Raw genomic sequence first — 20,055 nt, 5'->3', positions numbered from 1 at the left:
CATCCAAAACTCACCCCGAGTCCTTTGTCAGAACAAGGAAGAATGATGGTAATTTCTACAAAAGCCTTTGTGCACTTCCTCATTCCGGAATTTATTTCAACTAGCAGCAGGCTCGCTGTTTCCTGCATCACTCCTAGGAGATGGGGATTTTAAACTATCAGGCACTGTGTGACCCTTTAATTCCTGCTTAAAACACGGTGACCCGTCAAATTCTGGCACAACAATTGCGCGCACTGAATGGGAGGTGACCCGTCAAATGCGCTCTGACAACTGGATACTATTTTGCCTTTTTGAGGGTTATGAAGTAACCCTCTTTTTTGAGGGGGGGGGAAGATTCACTTCCTGTCTAGTGTTAGGGTAAGGTTTTACATGATGATTTTGGGAACCCTTTACATAAGTCAATATCTGGAAGGCCTGAGGCGTCTGAGCAAATCAGGGCCCTCAACGTATGTATACCTTTAGGATTGAGCTTCAGTGAATTTGGAGGCCAGCGGTCCTTTGCAATGAAATCTGGACGGTGGGCCCTCGTTTTTTTTCCTTCAAATGTTGATAGTTTTACAGTGGAAACGTTTTTTGAAAGGGTGAAAATCGTTGGGTGGTCATGCTAAAAAATCTGTAACTTTGCCATTGCTCAAAGATAATCTCATTCCACTCGGTGCATAAACGTAGATTGTCACAACAAATAAAGCCGTAAAATTTCATGTTGAAATTCTACGCGGTTGCTGAGAAAACAGCGAGAACCCCTAAGGGATTACTGTTTTTGACTCACCCTATAGATACCAGTATGCCACCTAAGCACCGTTCTGCAAATATCTGCTTAATTTACATACCGCTTATCAGCAAAGGGGTGTACACAGGGGCAAATCGTGGGCGGGACATAGGCAAAAATCTCTCAAACACCCCCTTCCTCCTCCCCCCCCCCACGATTCTATAGATGACTGCCAAAGTGAGACACACCATTGGGGCGTGCAGTTATAGAATAGGGTCGGTTAGGTGTGTAACGTAAATTGGAGAACGCACAGGGGCTAAAAATACCAGAAGGTGGCTTCAGCAAAATGGAGAACGCATAGGGGCTAAAAATACCAGAAGGTGACTACAGCAAAATGGAGAATGCACAGGGGCTGAAAATTCCAGAAGATGGCTGCAGCAAAATGGAGACCGCACAGGGGCTAAAAATACCAGAAGATGGCTTCAGCAAAACAGAGGGAGATGCATGGATGGCCGGCGGGAGAGAGTGGGCTGCCGGATCGAAAGCTCGTTCACCGCGCGTTCACTACTTGTTCACCGCCCCGTGCTACCATTCACCGCTCCACGGGGCGGTGAATGGCCTTGTCCCCGAACTCGCGGGGACTTTTTTTTTTGGTCACCGTTTTGGCGGTAACAACCACCATGTCATTCTCTAGTTAAAACCACAAGCTTGCAGTGCGGGGAAGGGCAGGAGATCAGGGCAGAGAAGCAGGGTGGCAGAAGGCAGAGCAGTCGGAAAGGGCCTCAGCAGCGACTGGTCCTCAGAAGTTGCTTACTTTGGATTGGCCAGCCCAGATGGTGTTGCTTTTTTTTTATTTTAGCGAATCATTTCCTTCCTGCATTGCATGCCGATTCCCCTCATTTGCATTGCAGCCGGAGCCTTGAAGTTGCGTTGCGTTGCCTGCTGGAAAAAGTCTCCTCTGACGCATCGGAGGAGACTTTTCTAGCAGGCAACACGACGCGACTTCAAGGCTCCAGCTGTAATACAGCTCGTAGCCTTATAGAAATCGCCAGTTTCAAGAAGAAAAGGTAAGGGAAAAGGAGGGAGGGAGGGAGGGAAATGCACGGCTGGCCGGCGGGAGGGAGCTGCTGGACCACGTGAAGGGTGCTGGGGATGGGGGGATGGAGAGAAGAAGACACTGAAGACGGGGACGGTGATGGGGCGGTGAAAGAGACAGCGGGGACGGTGACGGGGCGATGAAGGGGACGGCAGAGACAGGGACGGGGCGGTGAAAGGACCAGCGGGGACAGGGCAGTGCAGAGGATGGTGGTCCGGGGATGGGACGGTGACAGAATTTTTCCCTGTGTCATTCTCTAGTTTTAACCCGCGGGTTAAAACCATGGGCTCGCTAGGCTGTTTAAAAGTAAAAGTTTAAAAAAATGAAAAAAGTTGTGGCTCTCAGACTATCTACAGATGGTCTGCGCATGCATCGGGATCGCTGTCTAGTGATCCGTGCAGTGGGTGGGGGGGGGAGGGGGTGTCAACGATTGTCCCCATTTGCATGCAGGCTTTTTGTGAATTTGTCGGCCTGCATGCAATCGGGCACGGATCGGACACGGAATCGGGGGTTAGTGAATCTAGCCCTACGAGGCACCTTCACCTACCTTTCCATCTGTCTGGAGCCAGGAATTAGTGAATCCTGGCAATTTACCTCAGGAATTTCCCAGTTATTTCTGGAATTCAGGACCACTTCCAGATACTTCCCCCATTCTCTGCGTTTTCATACTACAGAGAGCCAGGGTGAGGGAGAGTGACATACAGACGAAGTATTTTTACCATAAATAACGTGAAAACCTCTTTCATAGAGGGTGAAGAAATCCCACAATGTCTCCAGATGCCAAAATCCAGAAAAACTCAGATACAGTAAAACTATTTAACCTGTTTTAATTGTTTTAACTAAGGAAATACTTTTTATTTACAGAAAGGGTGGTAGATGCATGGAACGGTCTAATCCAGGGGTAGGGAACACCGGTCCTCGAGAGCCGTATTCCAGTCGGGTTTTCAGGATTTCCCCAATGAATATGCATTGAAAGCAGTGCATGCAAATTAGAGGTCTGCATGGGAACGGGGATCGCGGGAATCCCCCCTAACCCATGGGACTCCCAAGGGGACCCCCCTCTAGCCAACGGGACTCCCATGGGGATGGAAGGCTTTGGAAGCAGGGTTCGTCCATATAATATAATGGACATGTCAGCCTTAGTAAAAGAGGGGGTTTATAAGTTAATTACCTGAACAGAAAACAAAAAAAGGGTTCCACCAAAGAGATTCCACAAGGAAAATAGCAGCACAAACACAAAAGAAACTGTGGATTTGATGATCCTGTCAGAAGTAATTGTTGCTTTTTATGGGAATGGGCGGGGATGGAGGTAATTCCTTGCGGGGATGGGTGAGGACGGAGAGGATCCTGGCGGGGACGGATGGGGACGGAGAGGATCCTGGTGGGGACGGGTGGGGACGGAGAGGATCCTGGCAGGGACGGGTGGGGATGGAGGTAATTCCTTGCGGGTCGGGTGGGGATGGAGAGGATCCTGACGGGGACGGGTGGGGATGGAGAGGATCCTGACGGGGACAGGTGGAAACGGAGAGGATCCTGATGGGGACGGGTGGGGACGGAGAGGATCCTGACGGGGACGGGTGGGGACGGAGAGGATCCTGGCGGAGACGGGCAGGGATGGGTGGGATTTCTGTCCCCACGCAACTCTCTATTAACTGCCCACATACTAATATTAAATTATGTTTAGTGCTGAGACCCACAGCCCCCTCTCATGGTTATGCCACCAATTAAAAATGAAGTACTTGCTCAGTGGAGTGCCGCAGGGCTCGGTCCTGGGCCCGATTCTATTTAACTTATTCCTAAGAGATATGACGCAAGGACTTAGAGGAAGGGTATCACTGTTCGCCGACGACGCCAAACTTTGCAACATAGTAGGCAAAAGCTTATTACCTGATAATATGACACACGACCTACTGTTGCTGGAACAATGGTCAACTACTTGGCAGCTAGGCTTCAATGCTAAAAAATGCAAGATAATGCACCTGGGTAAGAGAAACCCGCGTAGAACTTATGTACTAAATGGTGAGACCTTGGTTAGGACCACGGGGGAACGTGACCTAGGGGTAATCATTAATGAGGACATGAAGGTTGCCAATCAAGTGGAGAAGGCTTCCTCCAGGGCAAGACAAATGATGGGGTGTATCCGCAGAGGTTTCGTCAGCAGGAGACCTGAAGTTATGATGCCGTTGTACAGAGCCATGGTGAGGCCTCACTTGGAGTACTGTTTTCAGTTTTGGAGACCACACTACCGAAAGGACGTGCTGAGGATCGAGTCGGTTCAGCGAATGGCCACCAGGATGGTCTTTGGGCTCAAGGATCTCACATATGAAGAAAGATAAAAAAAATTGCGGCTGTACTCACTTGAGGAAAGAAGAGAACGGGGAGATATGATTGAAACATATAAGTACATCACGGGACGCATCAAGTCAGAAGATGATATCTTCTGGCTCATGGGACCCTCAACCACCAGAGGGCATCCGCTGAAAATCAGGGGAGGGAAGTTTCATGGCGACTCCAGGAAGTACTTCTTCACCGAAAGAGTAGTGGATCATTGGAACAGACTCCCACTCCAGGTGATAAAGGCCAGCAGCGTGACGGATTTTAAGAGAAAATGGGATACTCACGTGGGATCTTTAAGGGAGTAAATTCAGGGGAGGGGATACTTGGAATGGGCAGACTTGGTGGGCTATAGCCCTTTTGTGGCTCTTGGAAGGACCCCTCACAAGTTACCTATGCCAGATGGTGGAACCAGATTTGTTTGCTCTACAGAACTGAGCTTTATATTGCCAAAAAAAATCCAACTCTTATTTCTTTTAACAAGAAATGGTCGACCCTACAGTCGCATGACCAAATGTCGATTCTAATTCTTTAGGTGATGTATGCATCTCTCATTTCTGTTCACTGTTATTTGTTTCTACTGTATTTTATTGTTGGTTTAAATAAACTAAGACTTTTTAAAAAAAAATCAAAACTGTCAGAAGTAATTGCTGCTTTTTATGGGGACAGGTAACTTTTAGGGGGGGACGGAGGGTACTCCTCACAGAGTTGGGTGGTGATTCCTCACGGGGATGGGCGGGGACGGGCAGAATTTCTGTCCCCGTACAACTCTCTACTCAGTATTTACAAAAAAAGGAGGGTGATGCTCCTGACACAGGAAACAAGGCTGAAAGGATTGCAACATAATGGCAAATTCATTTCCAGAGAAGGAAAAACCTGCATTACTTTATTCAAATGAGAGTTGGCCAAGCAATGAGAAACCACAGAGTATTGAAAGACCTCATAAAAGAGCTGATTGCATCCTTGATAGCTACTATTTCTGTTGCAAAACAATTATACGGTGTACAGACACACGAGAGACAGTCCCTGCTTCACGGAGCTTACGGTTTAACGTAGCTGGTTTTAAGAAAGTTTTGGGCAATTTCCTGGAGGAAAAGTCCATAGTCTGTTATTGAGACAGACATGGGGGAAGCCACTGCTTGCCCTGGATCGGTAGCATAGAATCTTTCTACTCTTTGGGGATTCCCCATGGAATGTTGCTATTTGGAGTGCCGAAATCTTGCTTACTCTTTGAGGTCCTGGAATGTTGCTATTATTTGGGTTTCTACAAGGTATTAGTGACCCTCTGAGTGAAAAGGTAACAAAAGCGAGTATGTGACCTGTTTATACCACAAAATAGAGGGATACAACTGCATAATCCTGCCAAATTTCGGTCTCAGGTCTGGATTGATGACATCTTTATGTACAAACTGTTTATTGAATTTTCAAAAACATACAGAAGTATCAGAAACATGTACAGATCAAAGAAAACAGGGAGAGCCGGAGCAAATGTCAAGAAATTGTCCATCATCGCTTAGCCAAAAACAGATATGCGTCTAACATCAGCAGAATCAGAGCGAGGAAACACAAAAAAAAGGCACTGGCGATGCATCCAATAGATATCAACTCTCCAAACTCTCCCCTTCCCGCCCCCCTCCCACCCCATTCCCCCCCTCCACCCAACCCAACACCCCTCCAGAAGAAGAGAAGAAGAGAAAGAAAAGAAGAAGAGAAAAAAAAAAAAAAAAAAGAGAAGAGGGGGGGACGGAGAAGCAAGAATATGTACAGCTGATAGCAGAGAACAGTAAGCGTTGACCTATGGAAAGGCATAGACAATATATACAAAGATACCCTGCAAACAGAGCCCTGAACTCTTATGAGCCCTGAGAAGAAATGCCAAACCTCTCCCCTCCCCGTCCCCTAACTAAAATTATAAGAAAGAGAAATAAAGGAATAGGAGGTCCTTGGCCAAGAAGGGGCACCCCAGAGTTGATGACATCTTTAACAAATGAGAAACGTTTAAAATGTTTATTAATTTTTAAAAAATACACTTTTCAGAAAACACAAAAAAATGTAGAAAAAAATTGCACAGTCCCCTCGTACTTACCCTAAAAGATGCAAATGGCCTGATTCTCAAAATGTGCATCCCAGTTGCAGGTGGTGGTAGGCAGAGGGTGTGGCACGGCGGTTGAAGCTACAGCCTCAGCACCCTGGGGTTGTGGGTTCAAATCCCACGCTGCTCCTTGTGACCCTGGGCAAGTCACTTAATCCTCCTTAGCCCCAGGTTCGTTAGATAGATTGTGAGCCCACCGGGACAGATAGGGAAAATGCTTGAGTACCTGATTGTAAAAACCGCTTAGATAACCTTGATAGGCGGTATATAAAATCCTAATAAACTTTGAAACTTGTCTGGCAGCGAATCGGGATGCACGTTAAAAAAAAAAAAAAAATTGTGCGATGAAGGATGCCCAGATTGTAGGTGCCTGTAGCGCATCCGTGGAGACGTGCAGGGACACTTAAGCACATCTAGGTGGGGCATGGGTGTGGTTTCACCCAGAATTGGCCTTGAGTGTGCGTAAGCATCCCTATGCACCTCCGTAGGCGCGAGGCATGTGTTCCGTGGCCCAAAAAGTCTAAAAATGAAAGTAGCCCCTTTAAAAGTTTAAAGCCTTTATCTCTGTTATTTGTAAAAACCCACTTTTGGTATCTTTTCGCTCAGTGGATCATATAAGTCCTACTTGAGAGAAGCTGCAAGGACACTTTATTAGATGTCTGTTTACCCTTTCCAAAAATACTAGGACAAAGGGAGCATGCAATGAAGCTATTAAGTAATAACTTTAAAACAAAAAGGAGAAATTGATGTGTAATTAAATTCTGGAACTCATTGCCTGAGAATGTGGTAAAAGTAGTTAGGTTAGCAGGGTTTAAAAAAAACAAAAAAACAAGGTTATAAGCCATTACTAAGATGGACTTGGGAAAATCAAAATCTGTTTTATTCTTTTGGGTTCTTGCCAGGTACTTGGGATATGAATTGGTCACTATTGGAAACAGGATACTAGGCTTGATGGCAACGCTTATGTTCTTAGGATGAGTGGAAGTTTCAAGTTTATTAAAATTTGATAAATCGCTTATTACATGCTAAGCGAGTAACGTTAAAATATAAGATAGATCAAGAGTTCATTATACATCATTAAAAAGGGTGAAAAACAATCTGACAAACAAACAGACTCAGATACATAAGGGAATGGAAAGTAAAAGAGAACAGTTACAATATTGATATTTATCATAATTATGAAGAAAAGAAAAACCAAATAAGGGAAACACATGAGGAATGGGATTGGGATTGGTAAAAATGAATTATTTAAACATTAAATGCATCTCTAAATAAAAAAGTTTTTAAATTATTTTTGAATTTGCAGAGATCTTTGACTTCTCTTATATGTAGAGGCAAGGCGTTCCAGGTTAAAGGGGCCATTACGGAATATATGTCGTGACGTCTGGTTCCAATAATTTTCAGAGCAGTCCCTGAGATGCGGATCGGAGTGAACGTGTCGTGTTGTAAGGGATGAGTAGCCGATCTATAAATTGAGGTTCGTTGGTGGTTAGCGTTTTAAATACTGAAAGCAAAATTCTATAGGTTATTCGTTGGTTAAGGGGAAGCCAATATGAATCAATTAGGAAGGGAGTGACGTGATCAAATTTTTTCCCGTTATGAATGATTTTAACTGCAGGATTTTGGATTATTTGTAAACGTTTCTTTTCCTTTTGGGTGATATTTAGCAATAGCGAGTTACAGTAATCAAGCTTGGCGATCACAAGCGAGTGTATTAAAATATTTAAAGATTTGGGTTCTAGAAACTTCGACACAGAACGAATCATACGCAAACGATAGAAACAACATTTGACAATATTACTTTGATGTGATCATGGTAGGAAAGATTTTCGTCGATAATAACCCCAAGTATCTTTAATGATGATACTAGGTTTATGGGTATATTGTCAATTAAAAATGGAGCCGTTAGTTTTAATCCCTGTTTAGTTGGGAAGAGTAGTGCTTTCGTCTTCGTTATGTTTAAAGCTAATCTGTTATGTATAAGCCAATTTTTGATTTTTTTCAAGTTTTTGATTAATTAAATGTATTTCAATAGTGTTTTCAGGGTTGAAGGGGTGAATCAATTGAATGTCATCGGCGTAAGCGTAGGTGGTAAAGCCTATAGACTGACCTAGACTTAGTAAGGGAGCAAGAAAGATATTAAAAAGTAAAGGAGACAAAATGGAACCCTGAGGAATACCATAATCATGTGAAAAAGAATTGGAAACTGAATTATTCAAGTGAACCATAGATGACCGGTTGGATAGACAAGAAGTAAACCACTGTAAAGTTAGATCACAGACGCCTATGGTTTTTAACTCTGAATTCTTCCCCAAAAGTTTAACCCCAAAAGTTTAACTTCCTCGATATATAGAGGACTGCATGAATGCCAGTAGTATCCATGGCAGGCCACAACTTTGTGTAATGTTGGAAGCAGAAATGCACAGAGCTCCGTAGGCCTTCTATGATATACATAGAAACATAGAAATAGACGGCAGATAAGGGCCCACGGCCCATCTAGTCTGCCCACCTTAATGTCCCTTCCCTTACCTTTGCCCTGTGAATAGATCCCATGTGCCGATCCCATTTGGCCTTAAAATCAGGCACGCTGCTGGCCTCAATCACCTGTAGTGGAAGGCTATTCCAGCGATCAACCACTCTTTCAGTGAAAAAGAATTTCCTGGTGTCACCTCGTAGTTTCCCGCCCCTGATTTTCAACGGATGCCCTCTTGTTGTCGTGGGACCCTTGAAAAAGAAGATATCTTCCTCCGCCTCGATGCGGCCCGTAAGATACTTGAACGTCTCGATCATGTCCCCCCTCTCTCTGCGCTTCTCGAGCGAGTATAGCTGTAATTTGTCAAGCCGTTTTTCGTATGGTAGATCCTTGAGTCCCGATATATGGATAAATAAATATTTAATTGAAAATGATCGGATAGCGTTGCAGGGTGGTGCAAGTTAGGCACTTGACCCTGAACCCCAATACCACAAGGCACTCCAAACCTGCTCACAATTGAAAGCAACATAGATTTTCTACCAGGCTTCAAGGACCCTTTGCAAAATTTCTGTCCTTCGCACCTTCCCAGGGCCGGCTCAAGGGACTGTGGCACCCTAAGTGAACTTTTGCACTTGCTTATAGCGTCTACGGAGGTGCAATGTCACATCAAAGGTAGGTGCCGGAAATGCAGACCCAGGAAACCATAGCCTACATTTCTGGCGCCCACCTCTGCTGGAGGCGCGATTCTGTACCCGTCGCCATCGCGACATTGATATGCGATTGGCAGCCGCTTTTAAGGTGCCCGCCGACAGTGGTGGCAGTTACGCAATTCGGGTCCTTATAGTCTTGTTTACCTCGGGGGAATTAACTGGAGTGGAGGAATGGCCCTAGTGGTTAAAACTGCTGTCTCAGCGCCCTGAGGTTACAGGTTTGATCCCAGCCCCACTCCTTGTGACCCTGGGCAAGTTGCTTAACCCTACATTGCCCCCCAGGTACCACAGTAAAATTGTGAGCCTGCCGGGACAGATAGGAGAAAAATACTTAGGCTGTGTCCATAGGTGGTATAAGGAATAAACTTGGGGGTATCAGAACTACAAGTCCCAGCATGCAACGGGGTAAACCCAGGACTGGATCACCCCTGATGGGCAAAACTGGAGTCAGTCGGTAACTCAAGTTGAACTATAGCATGACTAGGGACTTGGGCTTCAAGAGAGCCGATTTAAAGAGAATGAAGCGGCCTAAGTGGAATTTCGAGAGCCGAGGGATATTACAGGACTTTGCTTAGAGACAAAAGAGCAACATATTTCTAGGTGCGACAGGTTGAGAAAGGGAGAAAGAAGGGGAAAAAAAAAAGTCCAACCAAAGGAAGAGAGATTGCTTTGACAAACATAGACCTAGAAATAAAGAAGATTAATGACTAGCCAGTGAAAGAAGCTAAATCCTGTTTAAATATACAAGGGCGAGGCAGGAGAAAGGGGTTTTAGTCAGCAGGAAACAGAAATCATATGCAAGACTTTATAGTTCATTGTTGGCAAACACAGGAAAATAGGGTTACCATATTTGTGAAGACAAAAATGAGGACATTTGACCCCGCCCCAGCTCCCGCCCCATCGGTCCCAGTCCCGCCCCTGCAGTACCCCCCACCTTTCACCCATTTCCTTAGTTCCCCTTCCCATCCTCTGTATCCTTTTGGCCCTCATCTATCCTCCAGGAATCTCATCAGCCTTTCAGTCCCAGCTCCATCCCTATCTATCCTTACTTCCCTTGCCCGCGATGCCATTCTTCTATTCTTGCCCCCCTATTCCACCCCCACCAAGCTTCTCTTCCTTCTGTACCCCACCCCAGGACCAATGTCTCTTTCCTGCCCCTCCCCATGGTACTGCAACTCTCCTCCTCCCCGCTCCAGCATTTGTCACTTCCTCACTCTTCACCCAACCACACCCCTACACCAGAGCCTGCACCCATTCAAACCCCATCCCCCAGCGGGATCTGCGGACCTCTCTCTTCAGCTCCCATCTCCCCCACCTACCTCCTCCCCAGCCGCAACATTGAATCTTCGAGCAGGCCAGCATCGGCCACAATGGAAGCCTGCCGTCGCTGGCTTGCTCCGGAAGCTGCATCTCTGCAAGTCCCTCCTACGCAGGAGCAGGAAGTCGTTGCAGGGAGGTGGCTTCTGGAGCAGGCTGGCGGCAGCAGGCTTCCATTGTTACCGATGCTGGCCTGCCTGAAGATTCAGTGCAGTGGCTGGGGAGAAGGTAGGTGAGGGAGTCGTGAGAGCTGGCAAAACCTGGACAGACCCTTTTTAAAAAAATCTTCCGGACACTTGGATAGTCCTCTAAAAAGAGGATGTGTCTGGATTTTCCTGGATGTCTGGTAACCCTACAGGAAACAGTGCAGAAGGATGATGGCAGACCCCTTTCTAGAGAAGGAAGTTCCTGATCAGGCAATGAAACACTCCAGAATATCGAAAAGGCCCAGGAAGGGGCCAATTGCACCTTCATGGTTCCAATTGCCTTTTCAGATACAGATGTACAGTATTAGAAAAAGTACAAAAAATTGTAAAATTATAAAGGAGAAGAGACGGCTGAAGGGAGATATGATAGAGGTCTATAAAATACTGAATGGAGTGAAATGGGGGAGATGTGAATCACTTGTTTGCTCTTTCCAAAAATACTAGGACTAGAGGATGTGCAATGAATCAACTAAGTAGTAGATTTAAAACAAACCGGAGAACATATTTATTTTCTCTTCTTTATTAATTTCCAGGTACTTTAGTTAGATTGTGAGCCTTCGGGACAGTAAGGGAATTTTTTAAGTACCTTCTTACTTCTCATTTATAATCTTAATGTATAGTTTCTACAAACCGCTTAGAACCTAACGGATGTAGCGGTATATAAGAAATAAATTACATTACATTACATATTTCTTCATTCAACGTGGAATTAAGCTTTGGAATTTGTTGCCAGATAATGTGGTAAAAGCAGTTAGCGTAGCAGGGTTTTAAAACAGGTTTGTCAAGTTCCTAAAAGAAAAATCCATAAACCAGCTGTTCTTAAACCTGTCCTGGGGGGACCTCCATCCAGTCAGGTTTTCAAGATATCCCTAATGAATATGCATGAGTGAGATTTGCCTATACAGTAGGTAGTAGGCAGATAAGAAGATTAGGCACTGAATACAGTGTTTTATTGAAGGGATGAACTTTTCATAAATTTTAACTTTTTCTATGTGTCGGATAGATTGGGAGGGCTTCACTGTTTGGGAGAACAATTGTGTGTATGTTTAGTATGAAATAATGTTATAATAGGTTTTAAAGGTTTTGATGGTGCTATATTATTATAATAAATGATGAATTACTTATAAGCATAAGAAGTAGTGTGAAATATAGCTCTTATTTGGGTATTTTATTCATATTCATTAGGGATATCTTGAAAACACGATTAACTGGGGGACCCCCCAGGACAGGCGTAAGAACCACTGCCATAAACCATAATTAAAATGGAAATTCCACTGCTTATTCCTAGAAGAAGCAGGATTTAAAAAAAAGCGGAAAATGAACACTGTCAACACCAAACTTTACTGGCATTTTAAACAAAATGATGTCTCTTCACCACATAAGAACATAAGCAATGCCTCCGCTGGGTCAGACCTGAGGTCCATCGTGCCTAGCAGTCCGCTCACGCGGCGGCCCAACAGGTCCAGGACCTGTGTAGTAATCCTCTATCTATACCCCTCTATCCCCTTTTCCAGCAGGAAATTGTCCAATCCTTTCTTGAACCCCAGTACCGTACTCTGCCCTATTACGTTCTCTAGAAGCGCTTTCCAGGTGTCCACCACACGTTGGGTAAAGAAGAACTTCCTAGCATTCGTTTTGAATCTGTCCCCTTTCAACTTTTCCAAATGCCCTCTTGTTCTTTTATTATTCGAAAGTTTGAAGAATCTGTCCCTCTCTACTCTCTCTATGCCCTTCATGATCTTGTAAGTCTCTATCATATTCCCTCTAAGTCTTCTCTTCTCCAGGGAAAAGAGTCCCAGTTTCTCCAATCTTTCTCTCTCTATTTCTGTCTCCCTTTCTTTCTATCTTTCTCTCTCTCTCTATTTCTCTCTGTCTCCCTTTCTCTCTCTCTTTCTGTCCCTCTCTACTCTCTCTATACCCTTCATGATCTTGTAAGTCTCTATCATATCCCCTCTAAGTCTTCTCTTCTCCAGGGAAAAGAGACCCAGTTTCTCCAATCTTTCTCTCTCTCTATATATATTTATGTCTCCCTTTCTCTCTCTCTCTCTTTCTTTCTATCTCTCTCTATATATATTTCTCTCTGTCTCCCTTTCTCTCTTTCTGTCCCTCTCTACTCTCTCTATGCCCTTCATGATCTTGTAAGTCTCTATCATATTCCCTCTTGTCTCCTCTTCAGGGAAAAGAGTCCCAGTTTCTCCAATCTTTCTCTCTCTATTTCTGTCTCCCTTTCTTTCTCTCTCTCTCTCTATTTCTCTCTGTTTCCCTTTCTCTCTCTCGTTCTGTCCCTCTCTACTCTCTCTATGCCCTTCATGATCTTGTCTCTATCATATCCCCTCTAAGTCTCCTCTTCTCCAGGGAAGAGAGTCCCAGTTTCTCCAATCTTTCTCTCTCTCTCTTTCTGTCTCCCTTTCTCTCTCTCTTTCTATCTCTCTCTATATATATTTCTCTCTGTCTCCCTTTCTCTCTCTCTTTCTGTCCCTCTCTACTCTCTCTATGCCCTTCATGATCTTGTAAGTCTCTATCATATCCCCTCTAAGTCTCCTCTTCTCCAGGGAAAAGAGACCCAGTTTCTCCAATCTCTCAGCGTATGAGAGGTTTTCCATCCCTTTTATCAGACGTGTCGCTCTCCTCTGAACCCTCTCGAGTAACGCCATATCCTTCTTAAGGTACGGCAACCAATATTGGATGCAGTATTCCAGATGCGGGCACACCATCACCCGATACAACGGCAGGATAACTTCTTTTGTCCTGGTTGTAATACCCTTCTTGATTATACCTAACATTCTCTTTGCTTTCTTAGCGGCCGCTGAGCACTGTGCCGTCGGCTTCATTGTCATGTCCACCATTACCCCCAAGTCCCTTTCTTGGGTACTCTCATTTAATAACATCCCTCCCATCGTGTAGTTGTACCTCGGGTTTCTGCTTCCCACATGCAATACTTCGAACGCTCGTGTTACTATTTTCTGGCAAAAGATATGGTCAACTATCCAAAGATTCCTGAAAATCAACAAATCAATTTCGCTATCCATCATCATCTTACAGTCAGACGATTAGACGATACACAACAATCTTATTTGACATATTAATTGCGTTTGCAAGCCAAATGATTCTTGATTGTTGGAAGACTGCCATAACTCTCAATGATATCTTTTGGTTGCATTCAATTTGTCTCACCCATACATATGAACTTAAGGCTGCAGAGAAAAACCAGCTATATATACTCACTCGAGGAACGTAGAGAGAGGGGGAGACATGATCGAGACGTTCAAATATATCACGGGCCGTATCGAGGTGGAAGATGATATCTTTTTTTCTTAAAGGACCCACAGCCACAAGAGGGCATCCATTGAAAATCAGGGGCGGGAAATTTCATGGCGATACCAGAAAATATTTCTTCACCGAAAGGGTGGTTGATCTTCCACTGCAGGTAATTGAGGCCAACAGCGTGCCAGACTTTAAGAAAAAAATGGGATAGGCATGTGGGATCTCTTAGGGGAAGAAGTTAGGGGGGTGGGTCATTAGAGTGGGCAGACTTGATGGGCCGTGGCGCTTTTCTGCTGTCATTTTCTATGTTTCTAAAACTTATCTTTCGCTTGGAATTTTCAAGTATGGAACTCTGAGCCGTCACAAAGTTCCTATTCCTTAAGAAAACCCCGGGTACGACTAATGGGGGGGGTTTGGTTTATTGCTCAGATTTTGGATGAGTCTGGGAAGATAAGGAGATTTCAGGACCTTTCCTTAACGGTTGGAAGTGGACCAGGGTCATTATATGGATATATGCAATTAGAACATTATGTTGGTCAAATACGAAGATGGGGGTCTTTCTTTGGGTGTTCGTGAAAGGCTTCTCAATTTTTTTTAACCAATGTAATGAGGTTCCAATCTCTGTATCTTTGTTGCATAAGTGGTGGTGGTGTTTAATTCCAAATAGAACGTATGATAGCATCATACAAAAATGGTGTGATGAGTTGGGGGCTCAAATATCACTTCAAGATTTTAGTCAAGCTATTCATTCATTGCCTAAAATTATTAAGGTCTATGTCTGGAGGGAATGTACGTATAGAGTTTTACATAAGGCATATTTCTCACAAGTGCAAGTATTCTATGCGGGATTAGTTAATTCTCCCAATTGTATTAAATGTGATAAGGCTCCAAATACGTTATCTCATGCATTGTGGCGATGTCCTCATATTAAATCATTCTGGTCTGCCATCCTATTATATTTAGGTTCATTATGGGATTGTCAGTTAACGGAGTCTCCAAGGGGGGTGTTATTTGGTAAAGCTGCTGCTTGTGTGTGGGGGGGGTATATGGACAAGGTAGATGTATTTTATTTCAAAAGGCATGCATGATTGGTCACAAATGTATTTCGCAATATTGGTTACAGAAAGATTCTCCTAATTTTTGGCATTGGAGGAATCAACTTCACTGTTTAATTTTATTTGAAGTTAGGGATGTTTGTAAGTTTCCAAGATGTACATGTTTTTTTAAAAAATTGGGGACCCTTATCTCTACAACGCTAACCGAATTGTCTCCCAAGATCTCTTATGCCTTACCTTTGTATCCTGCTCACCTGTATTTTGATGACTTTACATTGTACCTATATTCGCTGATTGTCCAGCTCTTCTTTGTTGTAAACCGCCTCGAACTACTATGGCTTTGGCAGTATATAAGAATAAAATTATTACTATTATTATATTCAAAATCTTTCCTCTAGAGCAGTGTTTTTCAACCTTTTTACACCTATGGACCGGCAGAAATAAAAGAATTATTCTGTGGACCGGCATCGTTCCGTGGACCGGTGGTTGAAGAACACTAGGCTAAGTCGTGGGCCAGACCCCGCTCATCTCTACCCAATCTCCACCCCAGACCCTGCCTCCATAATAGTACTAATTTCACCTTGCACGTCCCGTGCCTCATCTGGAAGCCTTCCCTCTGATGTTTCAATGTCAGAGAGAAGGCTTCCGGTTCAGGCGCAGGATGCCCGTAGGAGACACTGCCCGTGGCTTTGAGCACTGAATCAATTAGGAAGAGGGAGCTGGCTCGAAGATAACGCCACATCGATCGCACTGTGGACTGGCGGTTGAAGAACACTGTTTTGGGCCTGATGCACGTGCTGGCCCTGTGGACCGGCAGGAACTTTCTGTGGACCGGCACTGGTCCGTGGACCAGTGGTTGAAGAACACTGCTCTAGAGCACGAAGTATGATTGTTAATATTTTACATTGAAGCTTTGGAAACATTTATAACTTCGTAATACCTGGTAATATGTGTCATCTTGCATTCAAAAGGGGGGGGGGAATTGGGGGGGTGTAGGGGTAGGATGAAATAGGTCATATTGAAATGTATGTTGAAGGAATGATAAATTTCATTTTATATTATAGTTTTATTAATTACTTCAATACAATGTGAATAGGAGGGGGAAAAGGGAGGGGGAAGGGAGGTGGGAGTAGTAGGGGGGTTGATTTGGGTCATTCTCTCTCTAATACATGCAAGTTCTTTTAAAAAAAAAAAATTTAGACTTGTCTAAATCCTTTTTAGTCCAGAGGCATTTTTCTTCTGAAGCATTCTTCAGCTTTTGGCCAAATTCCCCTGGAACAGGTTCCCGTAAACCATTTCTTATCAAGGCAGAAAAAGTTGAAAGGAAGTGAGCGCTGAAGAGATTGCACAAGCCCTGAACTCCCTCCTCTTCCTCTTCACCACAGGGCTGGACTCCACACCTTTGTCCCCTTTAATACCTCCCAGATTCATAACGGAGGGTGAGGGAGAAACAGAGAGAGAGACAGTGAGGCAGAACGGAGATCCAGACCCCATTGCTGAGGGGGAAGAAGACAGCACCTCCAAAGATGAAGTTTTTTCCAGTTTGCATCTCACTACTGGTTCTCTATTCAACCCAACAGGCTGGTAAGTGAGAGCAGTTCTTAAGTCTCTACAGAGCAGCCATGTGAGGGACTGGAGTGGGCAGACAGAAACAGGGGTCTAAATCCCATTTGTGCCAGCTGTACTGTCACAGGTCTTGCCCCTTCTACTAATTATTATCTTTTCTAAAGCACTACTGGGCATACACATAAGATTGACAGCTGGCTCCGGATTCACCTGACAGGACTGATCCAGTCCTGGGTTTATCCCCCCCTCTTGCATGCTGGGACTTGTAGTTCTGATTTCCTCATCACATTTCCCAAGAAAAGAAAGTCTACAAGTCCCTGCATGCACTGCAGGACTGGAACAACCCTGTCAAGGAGGGGTATAAGCTGCAAGAGTTCTGCTGAACAAGGGGAGGGAGGGATATAGGCTGCAAGGGTTCTGCTGCACAGGAGGTTGGGAGGAAGGGATAGAAAGATACTGCACAAGGCGATGGGTGAGAGGGGAGGAAAGATGCTGCACATGTGGAGGAGAGAAAGGAAACAGGAAGAATTGGGGTGGAGGAGAGGAAAGGAGAGAAAATCATTGTACAGTACATGAAAAAAAAAAATAAGACCTAGTGCCTTTTTTGGGCCCAAAATTAATATTATAGTGTCTTATTTTCAGGGAAACACGGTAAATTCAAAGCGATGTACATAAATAAAATATGCATATAGAGACGGACAATAGACGAAAATTAAACCTCACAAACTAGAAGGCAGGGTAATTTCGTAAAAAAAGAACACCTATAAGAGACAGTTCCTGCTCCATAGATGAGAGATTCTGGATCTCTTTCCTCCCTCTACCACTAAGACCTCCCTGGGTCAGGATGGTTTGTACGCCACTGGGGACTTGCGCATGATTTTGCATAGGGCCTAAACTGCGTAAAGTTTCCTTTTGAATACGTGGCTTTGCACCAGTTTTCCTATAAGGGCCAAAGTTCACAGAGAACGTAAAGGGGATTTGGAAACGAGATCTCCGTGAAACCCTTTCCCCTCCTGGACCTGCCACTTTGCCCCATGGCATGATCTAGCGAAGAGGGATCTTGACAGAGGCTCGTGCTGGGAAGGGCAAGTTTGAGCATAGGCAGCCGACCCGGTTAACTGTCCTATGCGTCTTTGCCCCGTGTGTGTTTGATTTGGCCACTGTTTGGATAACTGTCACCTCCGCTAGAGTCTATCCAGCGAAAAAAGTACAGTGGTGCCTCGCCTAACGAACGCCTCGCACAGCGAACGCCGCGCACAACGAACTTCATGTCTTGCTTCCTACAACGAACTTCGTTTCACACAACGAAGTCGCCCGAGCTGCATCCTTCCGCGCAGGCACTGCGCTTCACTGCCCTCTCTCCGCCTGGCTCCCTGTGCAGTGGCGGACCGTCGGCTCGCAGGGGCCCGGCGCCTACTGCTGATGCGTTGGGGGGGGGGCGGAGCTACTCTCGCCGCTTCCCCGATGCTAGAAAAAAAAAATGAACAGTTAAGTCCCAGTTTTTGCCGCTGAGACTCTGCCCTCTCTCACTGTAAAATTAGACTCTACTTAGTCTGTCTTTAAATTTAAAAAATGTGTGTTGTTTTAAAAAACAATTATGTTTTTAGATGTATCTAAATAAAAATAATAACAAAAAATTTATCTTTTTTTATGTCATCTTAGCATATTTTATGCTACAGAACAAATTATTTTTTTTAACATGTATTGTTATGGGAAAACGCGTTTCACATAACGAACTTTTCGCATAACAAACTTGCTCCTGGAACCAATTAAGTTCGTTGTGTGAGGCACCACTGTATTCTCTCGCATTCCTTTCAACTTCCCTTCCTCCAGCTCCTCTTGTCGTCGAGATTGGCCGCTTCGGAGAGGGTTTGTAGTAGAGGTGAATCCCAGCCCCAGGAACAAAGTATGTATCGTAGCATATCCCACAATTTTCAGCAAGGATTCAATGCGCTTTGCAATAAGATTCTTAACCATTAGATATCGTCGACACTTGATAGGATTAAAGAGAGAAGGGGGATGCGAGTCCAGTGTGAGTCCAGTTGACGTAAACACAATGGCAGATTTTTCCAGACATTGGGGCCTTGATTATTCAAAAGTAGATTTGTGTATCTTTTTCCAGCGAACATGTATAACTCGTATATGCAAACTGCTTTGAATATGCACACCCAAAAAGCAGTATACATAGGATTACCAGATCTCCTCTTAAAAAAAAAAAAAAAATCCAACCTCTAGCCCCACCCCATGTCTGGAGGACCTCTGTGCAGCCGTCGACACAATGACATGAGGTGCATGCATGCTAACATCCGTGCATGCGCAGAGGCCCTCCGGATGCGGATCTGAGCTCGGGGCCTTCCAAAACACGGATAAACTGCCAGATTTTGGAAATCCTTCTGGGTACCTGGACAGTTCTCTAAAAATGTCCGGGTTTTCCCAGACATCTTGTAACTCTAGGTATACATGACCCCTTCTCTTCCCCCCCCCACCCCCCCTCCGGTACTTTCTAGACATTTGTTCAATATGAATCCTTGAATTGCTTCTCTTCTTTCCGTTCTTTCTTATAGAGCAGTGGTTCTCAAACCTGTCTTGGGGGGGGGGGATTTTGATCCTTAATGAATATGCATGAGACAAATTTCCACTTGTCTCTTCCATTGTATGCACCTCTCTCTTGCTAAAATATGGCAACCATTGGAATCTTATAGCCATATGCCAGGGGTGTCCAATGTCGGTCCTCGAGGGCCGCAATCCAGTCGGGTTTTCAGGATTTCCCCAATGAATATGCATTGAAAGCAGTGCATGCACACAGATCACATGCATATTCATTGGGGAAATCCTGAAAACCCGACTGGATTGCGGCCCTCGAGGACCGACATTGGACACCCCTGCCACATGCCTATTAAGCCATAAGGATTTGTCTGATTAAGGTGTATATCAATACCATCCTTTTTAATGTATTTATAAAAGTATTAATGATCATTAACAATTTTAAATGTTAATCTACTGATTAATTTTGTTTTTTGTTCATATATATCAGGGGTAGGGAACTCCAGTCCTCAAGAGCCGTATTCCAGTTGGGTTTTCAGGATTTCCCCAATGAATATGCATGAGATCTATGTGCATGCACTGCTTTCAATGCATATTCATTGGGGAAATCCTGAAAACTCGACTGGAATACGGCTCTCGAGGATCGGAGTTCCCTACCCTTGATATATATATGAATTATATTATAGTGT

General features: G+C 44.4%; 1 protein-coding gene across 1 annotated transcript in view; it reads left to right on the top strand.

The window, feature by feature from the left end:
- Positions 1 to 16,660: 16,660 nt before the first annotated feature.
- The window catches only part of CFB (complement factor B), a 58,946-nt gene continuing 55,551 nt past the window's right edge, over positions 16,661 to 20,055 (top strand). The window contains exon 1 of the mRNA XM_033917239.1: positions 16,661 to 16,840. Within this exon, the coding sequence (XP_033773130.1) occupies positions 16,783 to 16,840 (58 nt within the window). The 5' untranslated portion in view covers positions 16,661 to 16,782. The remainder of the gene's footprint in view (positions 16,841 to 20,055) is intronic.

Source organism: Geotrypetes seraphini, chromosome 12, assembly GCF_902459505.1.
Source record: "Geotrypetes seraphini chromosome 12, aGeoSer1.1, whole genome shotgun sequence".
NCBI classification, from domain to species: domain Eukaryota; kingdom Metazoa; phylum Chordata; class Amphibia; order Gymnophiona; family Dermophiidae; genus Geotrypetes; species Geotrypetes seraphini.
This window is presented reverse-complemented; position numbering and strand designations above follow the sequence as displayed.